We start from the raw sequence: 26,115 nt of genomic DNA on the forward strand, positions 1-26,115 counted from the left end.
TATTCAAATGCCCATGGAACATTCTCAAGAATAGATCATGCTCTGGGACACAAAACAGGTCTCAGCCAATACCAAAAGATTGAAATTATCCCCTGCATATTCTCAGACCACAACGCTCTGAAATTGGAACTCAACCACAAGGAAAAACCTGGAAGAAACTCAAACACTTGGAGGCTAAGAACCATCCTGCTCAAGAATGACTCGATAAACCAGGAAATCAAAAAACAAATTAAACAATTTATGGAGACCAACGAGAATGAATACACAACGGTCCAAAACCTATGGGATACTGCAAAGGCAGTCCTAAGGGGGAAATACATAGCCATCCAAGCCTCACTCAAAAGAATAGAAAAATCTAAAATGCAGTTTCTATATTCTCACCTCAAGAAACTGGAACAGCAACAGAGGGACAGGCCTAACCCACTGACAAGGAAGGAGTTGACCAAGATTAGAGCAGAAATCAATGAATTAGAGACCAGAACCACAGTAGAGCAGATCAACAGGACTAGAAGCTGGTTCTTTGAGAGAATCCATAAAATTGATAGACCACTGGCAAAACTTGTCCAAAAACAAAGAGAAAGGACTGAGATTATTAAAATTATGACTGAAAAGGGAGAGGTCACGACCAGCACCATTGAAATTGCAAGGATTATTAGAAACTTTTATCAACAGCTATATGCCAAAAAACTAAACAATCTGGAAGAGATGGAGGCCTTCCTGGAAACCTATAAACTACCAAGACTGAAACAGGAAGAAATAGATTTCTTAAATAGGCCAATTAACTATGAAGAAATTGAGTCAGTGATAAACAACCTTCCAAATAATAAAACTCCAGGCCCAGACGGTTTTCCTGGGGAATTCTACCAAACATTCAAAGAAGAAATAATACCTATTCTCCTAAAGCTATTTCAAAAAATAGAAACAGAAGGAAAGCTACCAAACTCATTCTATGAGGCTAATATTACCTTGATCCCCAAACCAGGCAAAGACCCCCTCAAAAAGGAGAATTACAGACCGATTTCTCTAATGAATATGGATGCCAAAATCCTCAACAAGATCCTTGCTAATAGAATCCAACAGTACATTAAAAGGATTATCCATCATGACCAAGTGGGATTCATACCTGGGATGCAAGCATGGTTCAACACTCGCAAATCAATCAATGTGATACATCATATCAACAAGAAAAGACTCAAGAACCATATGATCCTCTCAATTGATGCAGAAAAAGCATTTGACAAAATACAGCATCCTTTCCTGATTAAAACCCTTCAGAGTGTAGGAATAGAGGGTACATTTCTCAATCTCATAAAAGCCATCTATGAAAAGCCTACTGCAAGCATTATTCTCAATGGGGAAAAGCTGGAAGCCTTTCCCTTAAGATCAGGAACACGACAAGGATGCCCACTCTCGCCACTATTATTCAACATAGTACTAGAAGTCCTTGCAACAGCAATCAGAAGACAAAAAGGGATCAAAGGTATCCAAATCGGCAAAGAAGAAGTCAAACTGTCTCTCTTTGCAGATGACATGATACTCTATATGGAAAACCCAAAGGAATCCACTCCCAAACTATTAGAAGTTATAGAACAATTCAGTAAGGTGGCAGGATACAAAATCAATGCCCAGAAATCAGTTGCATTTCTATACACGAATAACGAGACTGAAGAAAGAGAAATTAGGGAATCCATCCCATTTACAATAACACCAAAAACCATGCGTTACCTTGGAATTAACTTAACCAGAGACGTAAAGGACCTATATGCTAGAAACTATAGATCACTTTTGAAAGATATTGAGGAAGACATAAAAAGATGGAAAAATATTCCATGCTCATGGATTGGAAGAATTAACATAGTTAAAATGTCCATACTACCCAGAGCAATCTACACTTTCAATGCTATCCCGATCAAAATACCGAGGACATTTTTCAAAGAACTGGAACAAATAGTCCTTAAATTTGTATGGAACCAGAAAAGGCCCCGAATCTCCAAGGAACTGTTGAAAAGGAAAAACAAAGCTGGGGGCATCACAATGCCGGATTTCGAGCTGTACTACAAAGCTGTGATCACAAAGACAGCATGGTACTGGCACAAAAACAGACACATCGACCAATGGAACAGAATAGAGAACCCAGAAATGGACCCTCGGCTCTTTGGGCAACTAATCTTTGATAAAGCAGGAAAAAACATCCGGTGGAAAAAAGACAGTCTCTTCAATAAATGGTGCTGGGAAAATTGGACAGCTACATGCAAAAGAATGAAACTTGACCACTCTCTCACACCATACACAAAAATAAACTCCAAATGGATGAAAGACCTCAATGTGAGACAGGAATCCATCAAAATTCTAGAGGAGAACATAGGCAACAACTTCTATGACATCGGCCAGAGCAACCTTTTTCACGACACATCTCCAAAGGCAAGAGAAATAAAAGATAAAATGAACTTATGGGACTTTATCAGGATAAAGAGCTTCTGCACAGCCAAGGAAACAGTCAAAAAAACTAAGAGACAGCCCACGGAATGGGAGAATATATTTGCAAAGGACACCACAGATAAAGGACTGGTATCCAAGATCTACAAAGAACTTCTCAAACTCAATACACGAGAAACAAATAAACAAATCATAAAATGGGCAGAAGATATGAACAGACACTTTTCCAATGAAGACATACAAATGGCTAACAGACACATGAAAAAATGTTCAAAATCATTAGCCATCAGGGAAATTCAAATCAAAACCACACTGAGATACCACCTTACGCCAGTTAGAATGGCAAAGATAGACAAGGCAAGAAACAACAATTGTTGGAGAGGATGTGGAGAAAGGGGATCCCTCCTACATTGTTGGTGGGAATGCAAGTTGGTACAGCCACTCTGGAAAACAGTGTGGAGGTCCCTTAAAAAGTTAAAAATTGAACTACCCTATGACCCAGCCATTGCACTACTGGGTGTTTACCCCAAAGATACAGACGTAGTAAAGAGAAGGGCCATATGCACCCCAATGTTCATAGCTGCATTGTCCACAATAGCCAAATCATGGAAGGAGCCGAGATGCCCTTCAACAGATGACTGGATTAAGAAGCTGTGGTCCATATATACAATGGAATATTACTCAGCTATCAGAAAGAACGAATTCTCAACATTTGCTGCAACATGGACGGCACTGGAGGAGATAATGCTAAGTGAAATAAGTCAAGCAGAGAAAGACAATTATCATATGATTTCTCTCATCTATGGAACATAAGAACTAGGATGATCGGTAGGGGAAGAAAGGGATAAAGAAAAGGGGGGTAATCAGAAGGGGGAATGAAACATGAGAGACTATGGACTATGAGAAACAAACTGAAGACTTCAGAGGGGGGGGGGTGGGGGAATGGGATAGACTGGTGATGGGTAGTAAGGAGGGCACGTATTGCATGGTGCACTGGGTGTTATACGCAACTAATGAAGCATCAAACTTTACATCGGAATCTGGGGATGTACTGTATGGTGATTAACATAATATAATAAAATAAAATTAAAAAAAATGTGGGACATAGGTTGGTGGGTACGTGCAGGTAGGCAGTGAAGGTTCAGTTGATCACTGTCTTGGGGTCAGTCATGCAGGGTCTTGCTGGCTCAGGGCAGTCCTTATACTTGGGGGGATAGTTTGGGTTCCCATCATGGGATGCTTTGTCCACAAGATCTTTTACCTGAGTTAAGAGATAAGCTGGAAAGAAGAACCTAATTAGAAAGTACAGACTGAGGTCAAAATGGAGGTGGTTGAAGTTTTCTTTCATTCAGAGTCAACAGAGATTAGATGCCTTTTTTCAGTTTACCCTCTTTATCTGGGAGTGCCCTGGACACTTTCTGTTGTTCTCCCCTTTAAGCCGATTCTTATGAATTGATGAGGGTTAGCCTGCATTTGCTCCTGAGGATCAAATTTAGATGACTTAGAGGTAAGGAGCTGGTGTACACTGAGATGGAGGTACTTGGGGCAGATAGAGATGCAGAAATTACATTGTTCTGCATTCGGCTTACTCTAAGGATGCTGATAGAAACAACGAAGAAGCAAATCTTTTAGAACAAGAGAAATACTTGAAAATAAATTCCTTCTACTTGAGCAAAATAACTGTGATATTTTAAAGGGTAGAGCCATCTGTGCTATGCTCCCCAGCTGTGCATAATGACTTGCTTTTGAAAGCAACCATCAGACGTATCTATGTATGGTATTTGATAAACTGTGTTTTAAAATTTAATATATGGTGGAAATACTTCTGTCAGTGAATGTATACCTACATCATTGGTATTTAACCAGTCCCCTGAAATATTGCTTTTCTTATTTCTGATTATAAATGTTTATTATAAGCATTCAAATATTGCAGAAATATACAACATAGGGGGCGCCTGGGTGGCACAGCGGTTAAGCGTCTGCCTTCGGCTCAGGGCGTGATCCCGGCGTTATGGGATCGAGCCCCACATCAGGCTCCTCCGCTATGAGCCTGCTTCTTCCTCTCCCACTCCCCCTGCTTGTGTTCCCTCTCTCGCTGGCTGTCTCTATCTCTGTCGAATAAATAAATAAAATCTTAAAAAAAAAAAAAAGAAATATACAACATAAATAAGTAGAAGTAGGGCAGAGAGAATGTCAGTTAATTTGGCCCGTATTGGGGTAGTATACTTTTCCTTTAAGGGCTAAATAGTAAATATTTTCAGATTTGCCACCAGTGTGAAAGTGCCAGTGTGAAAGTGCCAGTTTCTCCACACTATACCAACAGTGCTATAAACATTTTCAGAAAAAAAGCTGCTACAGAATATCTTTTTTTTTTTTTAAGATTTTATTTAAATTTGAGAGAGAGAGAGGAAGCTTACAAACAGGGGTAGGGGCAGAGGGAGAGGGAGAAGCAGACTACCTGCTGAGTGTGGAGCCTGATGTGGGGCCAGGTCCCAGAACCCAGAGATCATGACCTGAGCCAAAGGTAGACGCTTAACCGACTGAGCCACCCAGGCGCTCCTAGAGAATATCTTTTAAGGTTGAAGAAAACCAATTGAAAAAAATTCCCTAAACTAGGGACTTTGGGAAGGTGGGGATCCCTCCTTTCCCTGTTCCTATGCTATCCATCTTTCCCTATTCCCATTTAAGTACAACTGAAAACTCTGGACATTTTATATAAAACAAACATAAGGATCTAGAAGAGAAAAAGTCAGACTGACTAGGGACGTCAGGACAGAGTGGTATGATGATCTCAGTTTTTTTATTTTTGTTTTTTTAAAGATTTTATTTATTTATTAGAGAAACAGAATAAGAGAGCACAGGAACGGGTGGGGGGAGGGGTAAAGGGAGAGGAAGAAGCAGGCTCCCCCCCGCGCCCCCCGCCACCGAGCAGGTAGCCCTGATGCAGGGTTTGATCCCAGGACCCCAGGATCATGACCTGAGCCAAAGGAAGATGCTTAACCAACTGAGCCACCCAGGTGCTCCTGTTTTGTTTTGTTTTAACCTCATATATTCCAGACTTAGAGCTGAAGAAGCCGGTAACCTCCCCAACAGAAACCTGTTCTTGTAGCCAAGAAAGGGGCAGCCTGGCAAGACAGAAAACTTTTAGACAATAACAATTCTCCAGCCAGACATCACAGAAAAATACCGTGGCTGCACCACCACCTGCATGATCAAAGGCCAAATGGGGAGGCTACATTTCCACCCTGGTGATGCTATAATGAGGCATCCAACATCCCCCTCCCTCATGGTACCAGTGAAGACTAGGACTTCATGCCCACCTGGCAGTAATGAGGTGCCCATCCCACACCCTCTGGGGTGATGTCGGAGGAGTCTTAATGGAGAGTCAGGACTTTCACTGTTGCTCAGGGGTAAGGAGGCCATCTCCATCACAGTATCAATGAAGAGTACTTGGGGACTTGAAGCTCCTACCTTCATTCAGCAGTGATGAAGAGCTCACCACCTTCAGGTGACAATGGAGGCTAAACAGGGAACTTAGCCTTCTCGTTCCACCTGGCAAGAGTAGGAGGTTAAGATGGCGGAGGAGTAGGGGACCCCTTTTTCAGCCGGTCCCCTGAGTTGAGCTGGATAGGTACCAGACCAGCAGGAATATCCACGGAATCAGCCTGAGACGCAGGAAGATACATCTGGATCTCTACAAATGAACATCTCCAGCGCTGAGTATCGAGGTACGAAGCGGGGAGCCGTGAAACCGCGCACAGATATCGGAAGCTAAACAGAAGGGGGAGGGAGCCGCCGTGTCAGGGCGCCGGGAAGCGGTAGCCACCTGCAAGGGGGAGCGGACAGACCGCGGACCCGCACGCTTGAGACAGCAGGCTGAGAAGGGAGCTCCGGGAGCGCACGCGGGACGGCTGGCGGTTGGCGGGCCACCTGCACGGGGGAGCAGGCGGACTCGCGGACGGCACCCGCGAGACAACAGACTTAGAACGCGAGCTCCAGGAGCGCGCGCGCAGGGCGGCTGGCGGGCCACCTGCACCGGGGAGCGGGCGGACCGCGGACCCGCACTCTGGAAACGGCAGACTGAGTCCGTGAGCCGGGAGCGTGCACCACCAAGCATCTCACGGAGCTCCGGAGCTCCGGTGTGCTCACTGGATCGAGGCTGAGACCGGGAGCTCCGGGAGCGTCCGCGGGGCGGCTGGCGGCTGGAGGGCCACCTGCACGGGGGAGCAGGCGGACTCGCGGTCAGCACCCGTGAGACACCAGACTGAGACGGGGAGCTCCGGGAGCCCGCGCGGGGCGGCTGGCGGCTGGCGGGGTTGGAAACACAAAGGACAGAGACGTGCCGGCCCTGGAAGTGAGGGCTGGGACGCCGGGTGTGGGGCGCACAGCCCGGGATGCTGCAGGGTTGAGCAGCACCAACAGAAACAGAGTTAAAGTGGCCAGAACATCAGTGGAGAACGATCCGCGATCCCTCTGTTCTGAGACAGAGGCTGAATTTCAGCCGCTGCTGCTCTCTCAGAAGAGGCATAGCAAACCGCCAGGGAAAGCCGCCAGAGAACAAAAGCCCGGAAATACCGGCTCACAGGGTGCCCATCCCCATCCCCCCTCGCAAGGGACACAGAGACTCTACCCAAACAGGGTTTTCTGAGTACCGGCAGGCAGGCCCCTCCCCCAGAAGGCAGGCTGAAAAATCAAGAAGCCCACAACCCGGAGCGCCTGAGTGGCGCAGTCACCAAGCACCTGTCTTCGGATTAGGGTGTGATCACAACGCTCCGTAAGGAGTCCTTCATCGGGCTTCTCCACCGGGAACCTGCTTCTTCCTCTCCCACTCCTCTGCTTGGGTTCCCTTTCTTGCTGACTGTCTCTCTCTCTCTCAAATAAATAAATAAACTCTTTAAGGAAGAAGCCCACATCCCTAAGATCTCTATAAAACAAGGGCGCACGGCCTGGGTCCCAGTCAACACTTGGGCTCTGGACAACCCTGCAATCTCTCTTCATCAGAATGACGAGAAGGAGAAGTCCCCCCCAGCAAAGAAAAGATAATGAGTCTGTGGCCTCTGCCACAGAATTGGCCTCGGCCACAGAATTAATACATATGGATGTATCCCAATTATCAGAAATGGAATTCAGAGCAACAATGGTCAAGATGATGAGTAAACTTGAAAAAAGCATCAGAGAAAGCGTTGCTGAGAATATAGAATCCCTAAGGGCAGAAATGAGAGCGAATCTGACAGAAATTAAAAACTCAGTGGGCCAAATACAGTCAAAACTAGAGGCTCTGACGGCCAGGGTCACCGAGGCAGAGGAACGCGTTAGCGAATTGGAGGATGGGTTAGTAGAAGAAAAAACGAAAATAGAAGCTGGTCTTAAAAAAATCCACGCCCACGAATGTAGATTACGGGAGATTACTGACTCTATGAAACGATCCAATGTCAGAATCATCGGCATCCCTGAAGGGGTGGAGAAAAACAGAGGTCTAGAAGAGATATTTGAACAAATTGTAGCTGAAAACTTCCCTAATCTAGCAAGGGAAACAAGCATTCGTGTCCAAGAGGCAGAGAGGACCCCATCCAAGCTCAACCAGGACAAACCTACGCCACGGCATGTCATAGTGCAATTCGCAAATATTAGATCCAAGGATACAGTATTGAAAGCGGCCAGGGCAAAGAAATTTCTCACGTACCAAGGCAAAGGTATCAGGATTACGTCAGACCTGTCTACAGAGACCTGGAATGAGAGAAAGGCTTGGGGGGGCATTTTTAAAGCTCTTTCAGAGAAAAACATGCAGCCAAGGATCCTTTATCCAGCAAAGCTGTCATTCAGAATTGATGGAGAAATAAAGACGTTCCAAAATCGCCAATCATTAACCAATTTCGTAACCACGAAACCAGCCCTACAGGAGATATTAAGGGGGGCTCTATAAAGGTAAAAAGGCCCCAAGAGTGATACAGAGCAGCAAGTCACAACCGATACAAAGACTTTAAAGAGAAATGGCATCATTAAAATCATATCTGTCAATAATCTCTATCAATCTAAATGGCTTAAACTCTCCCATAAAACGCCACAGGGTTGCAGATTGGATAAAAAGACATGACCCATCCATTTGCTGTCTACAAGAGACTCATTTTGAACCCAAAGATGCATTCAGACTTAGAGTAAGGGGATGGAGTACCATCTTCCACGCAAATGGACCTCAAAAGAAAGCTGGAGTAGCAATTCTCATATCAGATAGACTGGATTTTAAACTAGAGGCCATAGAGAGAGATACAGAAGGGCACTATATTATTCTTAAAGGAAGTATTCAACAAGTGGATATGACAATTATTAATATATATGCCCCCAACAGGGGAGCAGCAAGATACACAAGCCAACTCTTAACCAAAATAAAGAGACATATAGATAAGAACACAGTAATAGTAGGGGACCTCAACACCCCACTATCAGAAATAGACAGAACACCCTGGCAAAAACTAAGCAAAGAATCAAAGGCTTTGAATGCCATACTCGACGAGTTGGACCTCATAGATATATATAGAACACTACACCCCAGAACCAAAGAATACTCATTCTATTCAAATGCCCATGGAACATTCTCAAGAATAGATCATGCTCTGGGACACAAAACAGGTCTCAGCCAATACCAAAAGATTGAAATTATCCCCTGCATATTCTCAGACCACAACGCTCTGAAATTGGAACTCAACCACAAGGAAAAACCTGGAAGAAACTCAAACACTTGGAGGCTAAGAACCATCCTGCTCAAGAATGACTCGATAAACCAGGAAATCAAAAAACAAATTAAACAATTTATGGAGACCAACGAGAATGAATACACAACGGTCCAAAACCTATGGGATACTGCAAAGGCAGTCCTAAGGGGGAAATACATAGCCATCCAAGCCTCACTCAAAAGAATAGAAAAATCTAAAATGCAGTTTCTATATTCTCACCTCAAGAAACTGGAACAGCAACAGAGGGACAGGCCTAACCCACTGACAAGGAAGGAGTTGACCAAGATTAGAGCAGAAATCAATGAATTAGAGACCAGAACCACAGTAGAGCAGATCAACAGGACTAGAAGCTGGTTCTTTGAGAGAATCCATAAAATTGATAGACCACTGGCAAAACTTGTCCAAAAACAAAGAGAAAGGACTGAGATTATTAAAATTATGACTGAAAAGGGAGAGGTCACGACCAGCACCATTGAAATTGCAAGGATTATTAGAAACTTTTATCAACAGCTATATGCCAAAAAACTAAACAATCTGGAAGAGATGGAGGCCTTCCTGGAAACCTATAAACTACCAAGACTGAAACAGGAAGAAATAGATTTCTTAAATAGGCCAATTAACTATGAAGAAATTGAGTCAGTGATAAACAACCTTCCAAATAATAAAACTCCAGGCCCAGACGGTTTTCCTGGGGAATTCTACCAAACATTCAAAGAAGAAATAATACCTATTCTCCTAAAGCTATTTCAAAAAATAGAAACAGAAGGAAAGCTACCAAACTCATTCTATGAGGCTAATATTACCTTGATCCCCAAACCAGGCAAAGACCCCCTCAAAAAGGAGAATTACAGACCGATTTCTCTAATGAATATGGATGCCAAAATCCTCAACAAGATCCTTGCTAATAGAATCCAACAGTACATTAAAAGGATTATCCATCATGACCAAGTGGGATTCATACCTGGGATGCAAGCATGGTTCAACACTCGCAAATCAATCAATGTGATACATCATATCAACAAGAAAAGACTCAAGAACCATATGATCCTCTCAATTGATGCAGAAAAAGCATTTGACAAAATACAGCATCCTTTCCTGATTAAAACCCTTCAGAGTGTAGGAATAGAGGGTACATTTCTCAATCTCATAAAAGCCATCTATGAAAAGCCTACTGCAAGCATTATTCTCAATGGGGAAAAGCTGGAAGCCTTTCCCTTAAGATCAGGAACACGACAAGGATGCCCACTCTCGCCACTATTATTCAACATAGTACTAGAAGTCCTTGCAACAGCAATCAGAAGACAAAAAGGGATCAAAGGTATCCAAATCGGCAAAGAAGAAGTCAAACTGTCTCTCTTTGCAGATGACATGATACTCTATATGGAAAACCCAAAGGAATCCACTCCCAAACTATTAGAAGTTATAGAACAATTCAGTAAGGTGGCAGGATACAAAATCAATGCCCAGAAATCAGTTGCATTTCTATACACGAATAACGAGACTGAAGAAAGAGAAATTAGGGAATCCATCCCATTTACAATAACACCAAAAACCATGCGTTACCTTGGAATTAACTTAACCAGAGACGTAAAGGACCTATATGCTAGAAACTATAGATCACTTTTGAAAGATATTGAGGAAGACATAAAAAGATGGAAAAATATTCCATGCTCATGGATTGGAAGAATTAACATAGTTAAAATGTCCATACTACCCAGAGCAATCTACACTTTCAATGCTATCCCGATCAAAATACCGAGGACATTTTTCAAAGAACTGGAACAAATAGTCCTTAAATTTGTATGGAACCAGAAAAGGCCCCGAATCTCCAAGGAACTGTTGAAAAGGAAAAACAAAGCTGGGGGCATCACAATGCCGGATTTCGAGCTGTACTACAAAGCTGTGATCACAAAGACAGCATGGTACTGGCACAAAAACAGACACATCGACCAATGGAACAGAATAGAGAACCCAGAAATGGACCCTCGGCTCTTTGGGCAACTAATCTTTGATAAAGCAGGAAAAAACATCCGGTGGAAAAAAGACAGTCTCTTCAATAAATGGTGCTGGGAAAATTGGACAGCTACATGCAAAAGAATGAAACTTGACCACTCTCTCACACCATACACAAAAATAAACTCCAAATGGATGAAAGACCTCAATGTGAGACAGGAATCCATCAAAATTCTAGAGGAGAACATAGGCAACAACTTCTATGACATCGGCCAGAGCAACCTTTTTCACGACACATCTCCAAAGGCAAGAGAAATAAAAGATAAAATGAACTTATGGGACTTTATCAGGATAAAGAGCTTCTGCACAGCCAAGGAAACAGTCAAAAAAACTAAGAGACAGCCCACGGAATGGGAGAATATATTTGCAAAGGACACCACAGATAAAGGACTGGTATCCAAGATCTACAAAGAACTTCTCAAACTCAATACACGAGAAACAAATAAACAAATCATAAAATGGGCAGAAGATATGAACAGACACTTTTCCAATGAAGACATACAAATGGCTAACAGACACATGAAAAAATGTTCAAAATCATTAGCCATCAGGGAAATTCAAATCAAAACCACACTGAGATACCACCTTACGCCAGTTAGAATGGCAAAGATAGACAAGGCAAGAAACAACAATTGTTGGAGAGGATGTGGAGAAAGGGGATCCCTCCTACATTGTTGGTGGGAATGCAAGTTGGTACAGCCACTCTGGAAAACAGTGTGGAGGTCCCTTAAAAAGTTAAAAATTGAACTACCCTATGACCCAGCCATTGCACTACTGGGTGTTTACCCCAAAGATACAGACGTAGTAAAGAGAAGGGCCATATGCACCCCAATGTTCATAGCTGCATTGTCCACAATAGCCAAATCATGGAAGGAGCCGAGATGCCCTTCAACAGATGACTGGATTAAGAAGCTGTGGTCCATATATACAATGGAATATTACTCAGCTATCAGAAAGAACGAATTCTCAACATTTGCTGCAACATGGACGGCACTGGAGGAGATAATGCTAAGTGAAATAAGTCAAGCAGAGAAAGACAATTATCATATGATTTCTCTCATCTATGGAACATAAGAACTAGGATGATCGGTAGGGGAAGAAAGGGATAAAGAAAAGGGGGGTAATCAGAAGGGGGAATGAAACATGAGAGACTATGGACTATGAGAAACAAACTGAAGACTTCAGAGGGGAGGGGGTGGGGGAATGGGATAGACTGGTGATGGGTAGTAAGGAGGGCACGTATTGCATGGTGCACTGGGTGTTATACGCAACTAATGAAGCATCAAAACTTTACATCGGAATCTGGGGATGTACTGTATGGTGATTAACATAATATAATAAAATAAAATTAAAAAAAAAAAAGAGTAAGGAGGCACTCCTCTGCCCTGCCACAGTGGTATCAGACAAAGCCATCTAACACAGGAGGTTTAAATAAGGTCCAGGATCTCATAAGCTAATATGTAAGTGTCCAGGTTTCAAATATAAATCACTTGTCATACCAAGAATTGGGAAAATCTCTAACTGAATGAGAGAAGACAATCATTGGCAGGTGTTAGAATTATCTGAAAAAGATTTTAAAGCAGTCATTAAAAATGCTTCAGTGAGGAATTAATGAACACAGAGCAAATGAAAATAATAGCCTCAACAAAGGAATAGAAAGTCTCAGCAGATAAATAGAACATATAAAGAAAAAACAAAATGGGAGCTTTTGAACTGAAAAGTACAGTAATTGAAATAAAAAGCTCAGCAGATTGACTTAAAAGAATGGAAATGAAAAAATCAGTGAACTGGAATGTAGAACAATATAATTACCCAATCTGAACAAGAGACAAAATAGACTTAGAAACCCCCCCAGAGATTTAGAAACCTGTGGAACTATAACAAAAGATGTAACATTTGTGTCATTGGAGTTTTGGAAGGAGAGGAGAATAAGGGCAGAGCTGGAAATGTACTCAAAAAAATAATGGTTGCAAACTTCCTAAATTTGGTGAGACATAGACCTCAGATTTAAGAAGCTGAGTGAACCCTAAGTAGGATAAGCCCCCCTAAAATCCATGTCAAGATTTATCGTATTTAAACTTCTGAAAACTTAAAGAGCAACTAGAAAAAAAATCTTAAATGCAACTAGAGAAAAAAAATGTCACCTTACAGTAGAAAAATAATTCAAATAACAGTGTATTTCTCATTAGAAAGCACTGAGGGCTGAATGAAGTGACAAAATATTCTTCAGGTGCCGAAAGGAAAGAGCTATCAATACAAAATTCTAGGGGCGCCTGGCTGGCTCAGTCAGAAGAACATGTAACTCTTGATCTTGGGATAGTGAGTTCGAGCCCCATGTTGGGTGTAAGGATTACTTAAATAAATAAATATTTTAAAAAAATACAGAATTAGATACTTAACCAACTGAGCCACCCAGGCGCCCCTAAATATAAATGTTCTAAATATACCAGTTAAAAGACATTGCAGACTGGATTAGGAAACGTGACCCAACTATGTGCTCTCTGCAAGAAACTCATTTCAAAATTAATAATATTAGCTGGCTGAAAGTAAAAGGATGGAAAAAGATATATCATGCAAACATTAATCAAAGGAAAGCAGTAGGGGCTCCATTAATATCAGATAAAGCAGACTTCAGAGCAAAAAAACTAGCAAAGTCAGAGAAGGACATTGTGTAATCATAAAAGGGTCAAACCACCAAGAAGAAATAACAATTCTAAATTTGTATCTACAAAGTGATAGAATTAAAAGGAGAAACAGGTAAATCCACAATTATAATTTGAGACCTTAAACCCCCTCTCAGAAACTGATAGAACTACTTAGAAAATCTGCAAAGGTATAGGAGAACTGAAGAATACAATCTAACCAATGGGATCTTATTTACACATATAGAAGCTCCGTCAACAGCAGCAGAATATACCTGTTTTTTGAGTCCATCAAATAGTTACCAAAATAGATCATACAGGCCATAAAACAAATCTCAATCCATTTAAAATAATTAAAATCATACAGTGTGTTCTCTGACCACAATGAACTCAAATTAGAAATCAGTAACGGAAAATCTCCAAGTAATTGGAAACTAAACAACACATTTCTAAATAATCTATGGGTCAAAGAAGCCTGAAGGGAAATTTAAAAAATATTTTGAACTAAATGAAAATGAAAATACAGTATAAAAATTGTGGGAGTTCTATAACTATTAGGGACAATTAATTTATAGTTTAAGAACTCCCTGAAAAGAAATCTCTAGGCCCAGATGGCTTCACTGGATAATTCTCTCAGAAGTTTAAATAGGAATATCAATTCCACACAGTCTTTTCCAGAACATAGGAGAGAACATTTCTCAGTTCATTTTAGGAAGATAGTAATATCTTTATATCATAATCAGACAAAGATAGTTTAAGAACTAAAACTATAGACCAATATCTCTCAAGAATATAGATATGAAAATCCTTAGGAAAATATTAGCAAACAATTCAGCAACATATAAGATTTTTTAAGATTTTATGTACTTACTTGAGAGAGAGAGGAAGAAGGACAAGCCGACTCTGTGCTCAGCACAGAGTCGGATGCATGGCTTGATCCCAGGACCCTGAGATCATGACCCGAGCTGAAATTAAAGAGGCCATAGCTTAATTGACTGAGCCACCCACGTGCCCAGAATTTAACACCAAGACTAAGTGGTTTTTATTTCAGGATGCAGGGCTGGTTCAGTTTTTACAATCAAGCAAAGTAATTTATCATATTAACAGGCTAATGAAAAGGAAGTGGGTATTACTATGAAAGGGTAACAGGGATTTTTGGGGTGATGGAAATATTCTGCGTTTTGTCTATTGATGTCAGTATTCTGGTTGTAATGTTGTATATAGTTTATAAGATGTTAGTATTGGGGGAAACTGGGTAAGGGTACAGGAATTTCTGTATTTATTACTTCTTACAACTCTATGTAAATCTACAATTATCTCAAAGTCAAAAAGTTATTTACCATTTAAAAAAAAAGCAAACCAAACTATAAAATGAGTAGGTTTTATATTCTAAATATGTTAAAGGAAAGTTAATTTCAGAATTCCTATTAGAAGTGATTTTGATGTGGCTGTTTAAAATGTAGCTTTTCTTTTCTCATTTAAGAAAAATTATGCTTATTTTACGTCCCTAGGCATTTAATTTGTATTTAAAATTTGACAGGAACATACCTGGATCCACTCATGAGGTCTACACAGTGTATCTTGCGCTCTGAAGTAAAGAAGTAATAAAATTTTCATCGAATGACACAATTTATTCAGTATTTGGTGGGAGAAGGTGGCTGTATTAGAACTGTAAAAGATTCAGCAATTAATGTACATTTAATTGTGGAGTTTATGAGGTTTTTGAAGCCACTTTCACCCAACAATGCTGTCTTTGTTCGATTTAAATTAGTTCGTGTTTCTTAGGAAGCATTCTTTTTTTATTGCTTGCTTCATAATAAAACTTTATAGTAGGTAATTCACTTTGACAATTAAGAAGTGACTTCTAAGCTTTCTTCCTTTTACCATTAAGCTGATGTTAATGGTGGTAAAAGGTCAATTTGAATTTGAAAAATATTAATAAGGCAAAGTTTTTGACTTATATAATAAATACGTTTCGTTAATCATTTTGCATTTTACTACATTTTATTTCTTTTTTTGTTACACCCGTGGTTATCTGTATTTATATCTGCCTCTCTTCTATATAGCAGATTTGAGGCAGCTCATAAGAATACTAACAGCAAAGCCTATTGAGATATAAACAAGAGATAAATCAAAGCAGAGAGACATAAGTACTGGGTTCGCGAAGGCATGTACACTTGCAGTTCATGCTGGCCCTGTGCCTGGTTGCCTTCAGATTTGTTACTTACCCTTTCTCTCTTCTCTTCTGTATCTCAAGGGAGGGTGATTTGAGTAGGTCGCGTTTCCCAAGTTCCCAAATCAGCGAGCTTCTGCCTGGGTTCAGCCAATGGGGGGCATTGGCAGGAGTTTAGAAAGGAGGAGGAAGGGAAAGGGTAGGGTATTTTTCTCCCTCCCTCTCTGCCTCAGGTTTTGTTTTCCCCTGGGTGGCCTTGGACTTGGGCTCTGGTTACATGACTGCTTTTTCCCTGTGTTCTATAGGCCTTAGTGTGATAGTTGCTTCCTGCTGTGCCTCACAGTCCCTGATTATGTTTAGTGTAGTTAAAATCTTTCTATATGCAATATTTTAAGTATATTTAATAGCGTTATATCCTCCTTTTGGTTTTTGTGTATAGCGAAATAATTGGGTTAGGTACAGTTTTGACGGTATCTATGTCTTTGTTATAGCTCATGTGTTTTCTTTCTTTCCCTTTTTTTTCTCCTTTAAACTATTTGATTTCTTCTTCCAGAATAGGGAAGCTTAAAGCAGAAATAGAACAACCTTAAAAGGCTTTATTTCCAGGGTGGCTGGGTGGCTCAGTCGGTTAAGCATCTGACTTCCAGGTCAATCTCAGGGTCCTGGGATCGAGTCCCACATAGGGCTCCATGCTCAGTGGGGAATCTGCTTCTCCATCGCCCTCTGCCCCTCCACTGCCCATGCTCTCTCTCTCTAATAAATAAATAAAAAGGCTTTATTTCTTAAATCTGATCCTTTACATCAATCTCAACAGTGATATCACCTATCAAACACATGAGTCAGACATTCAGCAAATTTTGTTTCTAACATTTGTTGAGTGTTCACTGTGTGATAAGTATGAAAATGGTGAGCTGAGACTAAAAGGATGGGTAGGATATGGTGTCTGCTTTCAGGTAGCTTTTAGGAGTTCTGAAAAAGGACAGGAAAGGAGTTACTATTGCCAGCGCCTTCAACGATGGGCTTTGTGGAGAAGTACTGTGGAGTACCCATATAATATAAACATGTGATTCCCATAAATATGTAATCCCATTGGATGTAAACATAAAATTATATTGTCAATTTTGAGAAAGGGAATTTTGGTATATTCAAAAGAATCCCAAGTTGAGGAAACAGTAGTTTTATTTTTGTCAACTAACTGATTTTATGTCATGGAGCAAAATGGTTACAATCTGAGTTTTTTGTAATGTTTTATTAAAACAGTTGATTTTAGGGGTGCCTGGGTGGCTCAGTCGGTTAAGCTCTGCCTCTTGATTTCAGCTCAGGTTATAATCTCAGGGTTGTGTGATTAAGCACTGTGTCAGGCTCTGTGCTGGGCCTGGAGCCTGCCTGAGATTCTCCCTCTGACCTCCCTGCTCCCTCACGTGCTCTCTCTCTCTCTCTGTCTCAAAACAAAACAAAACAAAACAAAACAAAATTGATTTTAGAATATTTGGAAGGGTACATTTAACAATTTAGGACATTATTAAAGTTAAATTACCATATAGTTGTTTCTCATTAGTTCCACCTTTTCCTTTAATTGCTGTTAAACCATAATTCTAATCAATGATTAGCCTGTACCTTTATAATTGGTGTCAAACATCCTAGCTTTAGCTTCATTTTATATTAACTTACTGGTAGACAAACCCCGGTCTGTTCTATCTAGACCTCTCTAGCCTATGTTGCTACATCTTCAAATATACAGGAGGTAACCCCCAGGGAAAACAGATCCTTTAGTCTTGTTGCTAAAGGATTTTTTAAGAAAGATTGAATTCTCTCCTATTTACCTAATACTATTGTAACTCTTGATTAGAAGATCTTATTAAAGAAATGTCTCCTCTCCCTGTTCTTTTATTTTGAAAATTTTCAATCTACAGAAAATTAGGGAAAATTGTAATAAACATCCTATATCTTTCATCTCTGCTCAACATTTGCTAAAAACTTTTCTGCATTTATTTTTATCTTTCCTTCTCTATACAAATGTATATACTTTTGGGGGTACAATTAGACATTTCATCCCTAAATGCTTCTTGTCACAGGATTTTTCTTATACTCATTTTTCTTATACATTTCCACCAAATTAGAATATGTAAGTTCTCATGATGAATGATGCCAGAAGATACACTTCTTGGAAAGTCTCATTCTTCCATGCCTAGACTTCCTCCAAGTAAAGTTTTCCCCTCAGTTTATATTACATTGATTTTTTGTTTTATTTTTTAGTATTTTCTAATTTTTTATTTTATTTTTTAATAAGCATTTTCTAATTACCCTCTATCACCACCCACCACCACTACTCTCACTACTCCCTTCTGATATTTTTTTCACTTTTTAAACATTGTGATAAATATATATAACATAAAATTTGCAATTTTAGCCATTTTTAAAGTATCCAGTTCAGTGGCGTTAATTATAGTCACAGTGTTGTATAGCCATTACTATTAACTTTCTAAAACTTGGATCACTCTAAACAAGAAACTAACCATTAAGCAAGAACTTGTCATTTCCCCATTTCCCTGGCCTTTGGTAACCTAATCTATTTTTTGTCTTTATGAATTTGTCTATTCTAGATAGTTCATAAGTGGAACCATATGATATTTATCCCTTTTTTTGTCTGGCTTATTTCACTTTGTATAATGTCTTTAAATCCATCCATGTTGTAATGTAGCATGTCTCAGAACATCAGCCCTTTTGGGGCACCTGGGTGGCTCAGTTAGTTAAGTGTCCGACTCTTAGATCATGATCTCAGGGTCGTGAGATGGAGCCCTGCGTGGGGTTCCAAGCTGGGTTTGGAGCCTGCTTAAGATTATCCCTCTTCCTCTGCCCCTCCCACCCTAAAAAAAAAAAGAGCATCATCCCTTTTATGGCTAAATAATATTCCATTGCATGTATATACCACATTTTGTCAATCTCTTCATCTATTCGTGGACACTTGGGTTGCTTCTACCTTGTACACCAGTATTCCACCTTATGAATATTGGTGTACAAGTATCTCTGAGTCTCTTTTCAATTTGGAGGAATATATACAAGCCTAGGAGTGGAATTCCAGGGTCATGTGGTAATTTTATATTTAGCTTTTTGAGGAATTGTCAAACTGGTTTCTACAATGGCTGTACCATTGGGTATTCACACCAGCAGTGTATGAGAGTTCCAGTTTCTTCATATGCTTACCAATGCTTATTTTCTTCTAAAAATTTTTTTTATTGAAGTATAATTAACATGCAGTGTTATTAGTAGTTTCAGGTGTACGATATAATGAATGATTCAGGGATTCTGTATGTTACTTAGCACTCATCAAGATAAGTGTACTCTTAATCCTCTTTTATCTATTTTACCGTCTCCCCTACACACCCCCCTCTGGCAACCACCAGTTCTCTGTATTTGCAAATCTATTTTTTTCTTTGTTTTTTCACTTGTTTTTTTTTCTTAAATTCTACATATGAATGAAATCATACAGTATTTGTCTTTTTCCGTCTGACTTATTTCACTTAGCATTATATTCTCTAGTTCCATCCATGTTGTTGCAGATGGCAAGATTTCATTCTTCTTATGGCTGAGTAATATTCCACTATATATATAATACATCTTCTTTATCCATTCATCTATGGATGGACACTTGAGTTGCTTCCGTATCTTGGCTGTTGTAAATAATGTTGCAGTAACATAGGGGTGCTTGTATCTTTTCAAATTAATGTTTTTGTTTTCTTTGGATAAATACCCAGTAATGGAATTACTGAATTATATGGTAATTCTATTTTTAATGTTTTGAGGAACCTCCATACTATTTTCCACAGTGGTCGCACCAATTTGCATTCCCACTAATAGTGTACGTTCCTTTTTCTCCACATCCTCACTAACACTTGCTATTTCTTGTTTTGATTTTAGCTATCCTGATGGCATAAGGTGATATCTCATTGTGGGTTTTTTTAAATTTAAATTTAAATTTTTTAAGACTTTATTTGAGGGAAAGAGAGAGAGAGATAGCATGAGCAGTGGGGAGAGGGAGAAGCAGTTTCCCCGCTGAGCAGGGATCCTGACTTGGGGCTTAATCCCAGTTCCCCAGGATCATGACCTGAGCTGAAGGCAGATGCTTGACTGACTGAGCCACCCAGGTACCCCTCTCATTGTGGTTTTGATTTGCATTCATTTCCCTGACGATTAGTGATGTTGAGCATCTTTTCATGTATCTGTTGGCTATCTGTATGTCTTCTTTGGAAAAATGTCTATAATGGTCCTCTGCCCATTTTTAATCATATTATTTGCTTTTTTGGTGTTGCATTGTATAAGTTCTTTATATATTTTGGATATTCACCCCTTCTGGGATAATTTGCACATATCTTCTCCCATTCAGTAGGTTGCCTTTTTTGTTTTGTTGATGGATTCCTTCCCTGTGCAAAAGCTTTTTATTTTGGTGTAGTCCCAATACTTTAATTTTGCTTTTGTTTCCCTTGCCAGAGAAGACCTGTCTAGAAAAATGTTTCTATGGCCAATGTCAAAGAAAGTACTGCTTATATTTTCTTGTAGGAATTTAGGTCTCACATTTAGGTTGGGTTTTTTTTTTTTTTTAAGATTTTTATTTATTTATTTGAGACAGAGAGAGAGAGAGAGCACCAGCGGGGGGAGGAGCAGAGGGAGAGGGAGAAACAGGCTCCCCGTTGAGCAGGAAGCCTGATGCAGGGCTTGATCCCACGACCCTGGGATCATGACCTGAGCTGAAGACAGACGCTTAACTGGCTGAGCCTCCCAGGCGCCCCTCACATTTAGGTTTTTAATCCATGTTGAGTTTATTTTTGTGTATGATGTTAGAAAATGGTCCAATTTCATTCTTTTGCATGAAGCTGTCCAGTTTTCCCAGCACCGTTTGTTGAAGACACTGTCTTTTTCCTATTGTGTATTCTTGCCTCCTTTGTCATGGATTAATTGACAGTATAAGCACAGGTTTATTTCTGGAGTCTCCATTCTGTTCCATTGAGCATGTTTCTATTTTTGTTCCAGTACCCTGTACTGTTTTTCCCTTTCTTTGATTATAGCCATCCTAGTAGGTTGAAGTGGTATCGCATTGTGATGTTGGGTATCTTTTCTTGTGCTTATTATCTATTTGCATATCTTATTTGGGGAAATGTCTTTTCAAGTTCTTTGCTCACTTAAAAAATTGGGTTGCTCATCCATTTGTTGTTTAATTTAGGGTTTCTTTATATGCTTTTGAGATTAAGCCCTTGTCAGATACATGATTTGCAAATATTGTCTTCCATTCTGCTTGTTATTTTCAGTTTCTGGATAATGTTCTTTGATGGCCAAAAGTTTTAAATTTTGATGAAGTCCAATTTATCTGTTTTTTATTTTGCTTGTGCTTTTTCTGATCTCTTTGTTACAGAACCATCAGCAAACTTATCAATTGTTAGATGTTTGTTAGGGCTTGAGTTGCTTTTTTGGTTTGGGACCAGCAAAAAATAACAGTATTAGTTGCCACTTACTGAGTACCTCATATGTACTAGGTATCTTTGGGAAGCTTGAAAAAAATAATTCTAAGGAAGAGTCATAATTTCATTCTTTCCAGGTAAATCCTATTGAAACCCCTTAACCTCCCAAAGAGATCGAAACTCCCCTGTCATCTTGGAAGAAATTTAAGTCAGTACCACTGCTAGGATCTCTGTTGCACTAATCAGTTTCCTGGCATCTGCCCTGAATCCTAGGCTCCCGCACTCACACACACACTTCAGCCTCTGGGGGATCCAGGTTTCTTGTTTCAGCATTTCATTGAATTTCTTACTTAGCTCACCAGGTTTTTACAGGTGTCTTTACAAACTGCTCCAGAAACTCAAGGTAAATGGGGTTTCTTACAAGGGAATACAGTTTTGAACCAGACTTTAAATGTGTTTTATTGCACTAGAAAAGCGAGTTTCATATTTATAACTCTGAAATTCCTTTGGGAAGCTCTATACGTGATGCTATTGATTAAAATACTTAGGTTTTTTCCTATGTGTAGTATGAGCACTTTGTCTCTAGTATATTTTCTCTCTGATGACTCAGTAATGTTTCACTTTCCCTCCCCTGCTCATACTAGGAAAATACAAATATGAAGTGCTCTATCAGTGTTTAACCCAGTTTATTCTGATTTTTTCCCCTAGCGGATCTAAAAAGAACAATTGCTGTCCTTTTAGATGACATTTTACAACGCTTGGTAAAGCTGGAGAACAAGGTCGACTATATTGTTGTGAACGGTTCAGCGACCAACACTACCAATGGCACTGGTGGAAACCTGGTGCCAGTCACCACGAATAAAAGGATCAACGCGTCGGGCAGCATTAGATAGCAGTCGAAGATCACCTGTGCGGCTACATCCACCGTGGGTCATGTCCTATGGCAGAAAGCTTTTCAGTTGCTGGCTAGGATAGAGTAATACTGTACAATAAAAGCCCCACGTATTTCTGAGGAATATGCTGGATTCACAGAACTCTAATTCTGTACATAATTTTAAAAGTTATTGTTTGCTTTCAGGCAAGTCTCCTCAATGCTGTACTATATCCTTAAAGGGAATTTGGTGACATGGTTGATGGTAGTAAGCAGGTAGGTGATCTTTATAAATCTTTTGTGTTTGAGATCAAGGTGGAACAAAAACACTGAAAGACATGGGTTCATTTCTATAAAATATTTATTTAAATATATCACATGTTTTTTAGACAAGTGGAGGATATTGTTATTGAGTCATTTTGTCATTTGTTCTCCGTTGGTTTAACTGTTAGACTAACGTTATTAGTAAATGTGCTTACTTCCAGCACTATATTTTGTTACTCAGATTATGAGCAGGGAAAGGAAGTATAATGTTGAAAATAAGGTTTTGAATTCATGACCCAAAGAATGTCTTCATTTGCACTATCCTTCAGAATAACTGGAGGTTAATTATTGTATATTTTGAAAAATTACATTTATAAGGGTATAATCTTGAAATGGTTAATAGCCACTGTCCGTAACCTATTCTAAACATCGAGACAATTAAATAACATAAAGATAATAATCTCTAGTCTCATACATAACATTTTCTTACATATACCCTGAAGAATAGAAGATATTTTTATGATGAGGTTAAAAATAAGTAAAGTATTAATTCATGATTTTTCACATACATGAATATTAATTTGAAAGTTAAATCCTTTGAGTGTGTTAGGTGGAAAGCACATTATTTCCTTATTTGGGTAATTTTTGCTTTTGTTTTGTTGGCAGTGTAAGGGGAGACTGAGATGTTTGTGAGACTGGGATGCTTGAGGTCTTTAGCCAGGTGTATATAATAAAGGTATTTGTGCTGCATTAAATTGCTTGGAAAATATTGACATTATGTAAGAGTATCTGGCTTTATGGAATTGTGGATTTGTGTAACAGATACATTAGGTATTCATTTTATATAATGACCAGTTAAAAACAATTAAGAACATTTAAAATATAATTTAAGTTATGAAGATTGACTCTCTTTTCAGGAAAACAGCTATTGTATATAGCACAAGAAATCCTAATCATGGGTAATTCTAGGATAGAGCAAAGTACACCTTTATTTAAATTTCCTTTGTAGCAAATTTAATTGCCATATGGTGCCCTATATTTCATAGTATTTATTCTCTATAATAACTGCTAAAGTGCAGCTAGCTTCTAGATTTAGGCTATATTGAATTTAGTTTTGGATATTGTATTGTTCGTTATTGTAATATGCTACCACACATAGTAGCAATAATTATAATGCTTTATTAAAATAAATATGAGAAAATATTGTTTCATGACAGGTAGCTTTCTAAACTCTTTTCTGTATACTCTATCTTTATGTGAAGAAATTAATTACATACCATTGCCAGGTGAAGTTTGGAATAATTGTTCAGTCTTATTAGATGTGGACATTTTTGTTTTTTGTTTTTGTTTTCAGGGATGAAATAAAATATATTATTTGTACTCACAAAGTGTTATAAGTTTTTCCCTTTAATAGTGGTTGTACATTTAGTAAGTGGTAAATGACTGAAAGGAATCTTAGATAATTTGGGGTTCTGTTCTATCAACTGCAGATGCCTTTTTTGAAAGAACACAACGAAGGGACGCCTGGGTGTCTCAGTCTGTTAGGTGGCCAACTCTTGGTTTTGGCTTGGGTCATGATCTTGGGGTCCTGGGATCCTCAGGGTTGTGAAATTGGGCCCTGCATCTGGTCCCACGCTCAGTGTGGAGTCTGCTTGAGATTCCGTCTCTTCCTCTGCACCTCCTACTCGTGCTCTCTTTCTCTCTAAAATAAATAAATAAATCTTTACAAAGATAAAAAACTCAACAGTAAACTTCAACTTGAGGGTGTAAACCTGGGAACCACCTCTGATCATAATCCCCAGTCTTGGTCCCATCAATTCCTGAACTCAGACTCTCTTGTGATGAGCAAGGCAATTTTCCTTTTTTTTTTTTTTTTTTTTAAAGATTTATTTGTTTATTTGAGGAGGGGAGGGGCAGAGGGAGAGGGAGAGAGCGAACCCTCAAGCAGACTCCCCACTGAGTACGGAGGCTGACGTGGGGCATGATCTCAGGACAAGAGTCAGACACTTAACCTGCTGAGCCACCCAGGTGCCCCTAATGTTGAGTTTTTAAGAGTCATATCATACTATTTATATTTTCAGTTAATCTTAATTAATCAGGACCTCAGCACAGAGGACATCACTAAACATACTAAAAACTTTCAAATTTATTTCAGAGTTCCTTTGGGTTATTTCAGAATATCTTTAAGCAGTATACTGGCAAAAAAAAAAGTAATTTAAACATTATTTCACATAGTTAATGGTAACTTGGGTCTCATTTATCTTCAAGAAATAACTTAGGACCTTGACTGTGGAGTTGGGTAGAGTATAGAGGCTCAGGTCTGCCTTTTCTTTAAAAAGATTTATTTATTTATTTGAGAGAGAGAGAGAAAGAGAGAATGGGGAGGGAAAGGGGCTGACAGGGAGAGAGCGTCCCAAGCAGGCTTCACCCTGAGCGTGAGCTCAATGTGGGTATCAGTCTCACAACCGTGAGATAATGACCTGAGCCTAAACCAAGAGTTGGGCGCTCAATGGTCTGTACCACCTAAGCGCCCCTTGGATCTGCCTTTTTAGTGACACCACGTTCTTCCTTCTTTTGAATTTATAGAATCTGCCTCATCTTATTTAATTCTGTCTCAAAAGGCTAAAGTGTTAATAGCTTACATAGGAACCTCTGACTTCTACGTTTGGTTTAATTGCAAACAGTGTTATGTCTTTAACTGAACACTTTCAGCTGAATAGCTAATTGATACAGTTATATCCCCCCCCCTTTTTTAGAGAAGTGTTTACTTGAAAAGGGGACATGATGTAATGAAAGACATGAATGAATGAATGAATGAATGAATGAGTGAATTGAAACCATTTTTTAAAAAAGATTGTATTTATTTATTAGAGAGAGAGCACAGGCAGGAGGAGAGGTAGGCAGAGGCAGAGGGAGAAGCAGGCTCCCTGCCAAGCAGGGAGCCGTATGCAGGACTCGATCCCAGGATCCTGAGATCATGACCTGAGCCAAAGGCAGATGCCTAACCGACTGAGCCACCCAGGCGCCCCGAGCCACCCAGGTGCCCCTGAAACCATTTTTTAAATAATGGAAAGCCCTGAATGATTCTTAATTTTTGGTAGGGGTAATGGTAGAGTTCATCTTTTGAGAGAGCTAATGAGCTAGAGAGGAGAGAAAGAAATGAATATGAAAATGAGAATAAATACAGAAAACCAAAGTGGGGGGACAAATCTGAAATTTTTCTGCCTACAGATAACTGCTGTTGGCATTTTTGTATATAAATGTGAATCTCCTCTCTCCTGCCCACACTCTCTATTGTCTTACCATTTCTACTTAAAATAAAATCGAGCATTTTCATTGTGGCCTGAAAAACCCTAATTTGCTCCGGTCTGCCTCCTAACTTCATCTCTAACTACCCTCCTCCTTAATTCCTCTTCAGCCATATTGACTTTCTCTTCTCAGGACATACACGCATGCTTTTGCCTCAGCAACTTGAAACTTGATATACCTCTATTTGCAACTCTCATTCTCAGATATTTTCATGCCCCCCAAT

General features: G+C 39.6%; 1 protein-coding gene across 2 annotated transcripts in view; it reads left to right on the forward strand.

Annotated features, from left to right (window-relative positions):
- CCDC126 (coiled-coil domain containing 126) overlaps positions 1 to 23,961 on the forward strand; it is a 53,351-nt gene extending 29,390 nt beyond the window's left edge. For both annotated transcript variants that reach the window (XM_034669237.1, XM_034669226.1), the window contains one exon: positions 22,157 to 23,961. In XM_034669237.1, the coding sequence (XP_034525128.1) occupies positions 22,157 to 22,341 (185 nt within the window). In that variant the 3' untranslated portion in view covers positions 22,342 to 23,961. The remainder of the gene's footprint in view (positions 1 to 22,156) is intronic.
- Positions 23,962 to 26,115: the final 2,154 nt, after the last annotated feature.

This window comes from Ailuropoda melanoleuca, chromosome 1, assembly GCF_002007445.2.
Source record: "Ailuropoda melanoleuca isolate Jingjing chromosome 1, ASM200744v2, whole genome shotgun sequence".
Taxonomy (NCBI): Eukaryota; Metazoa; Chordata; class Mammalia; order Carnivora; family Ursidae; genus Ailuropoda; species Ailuropoda melanoleuca.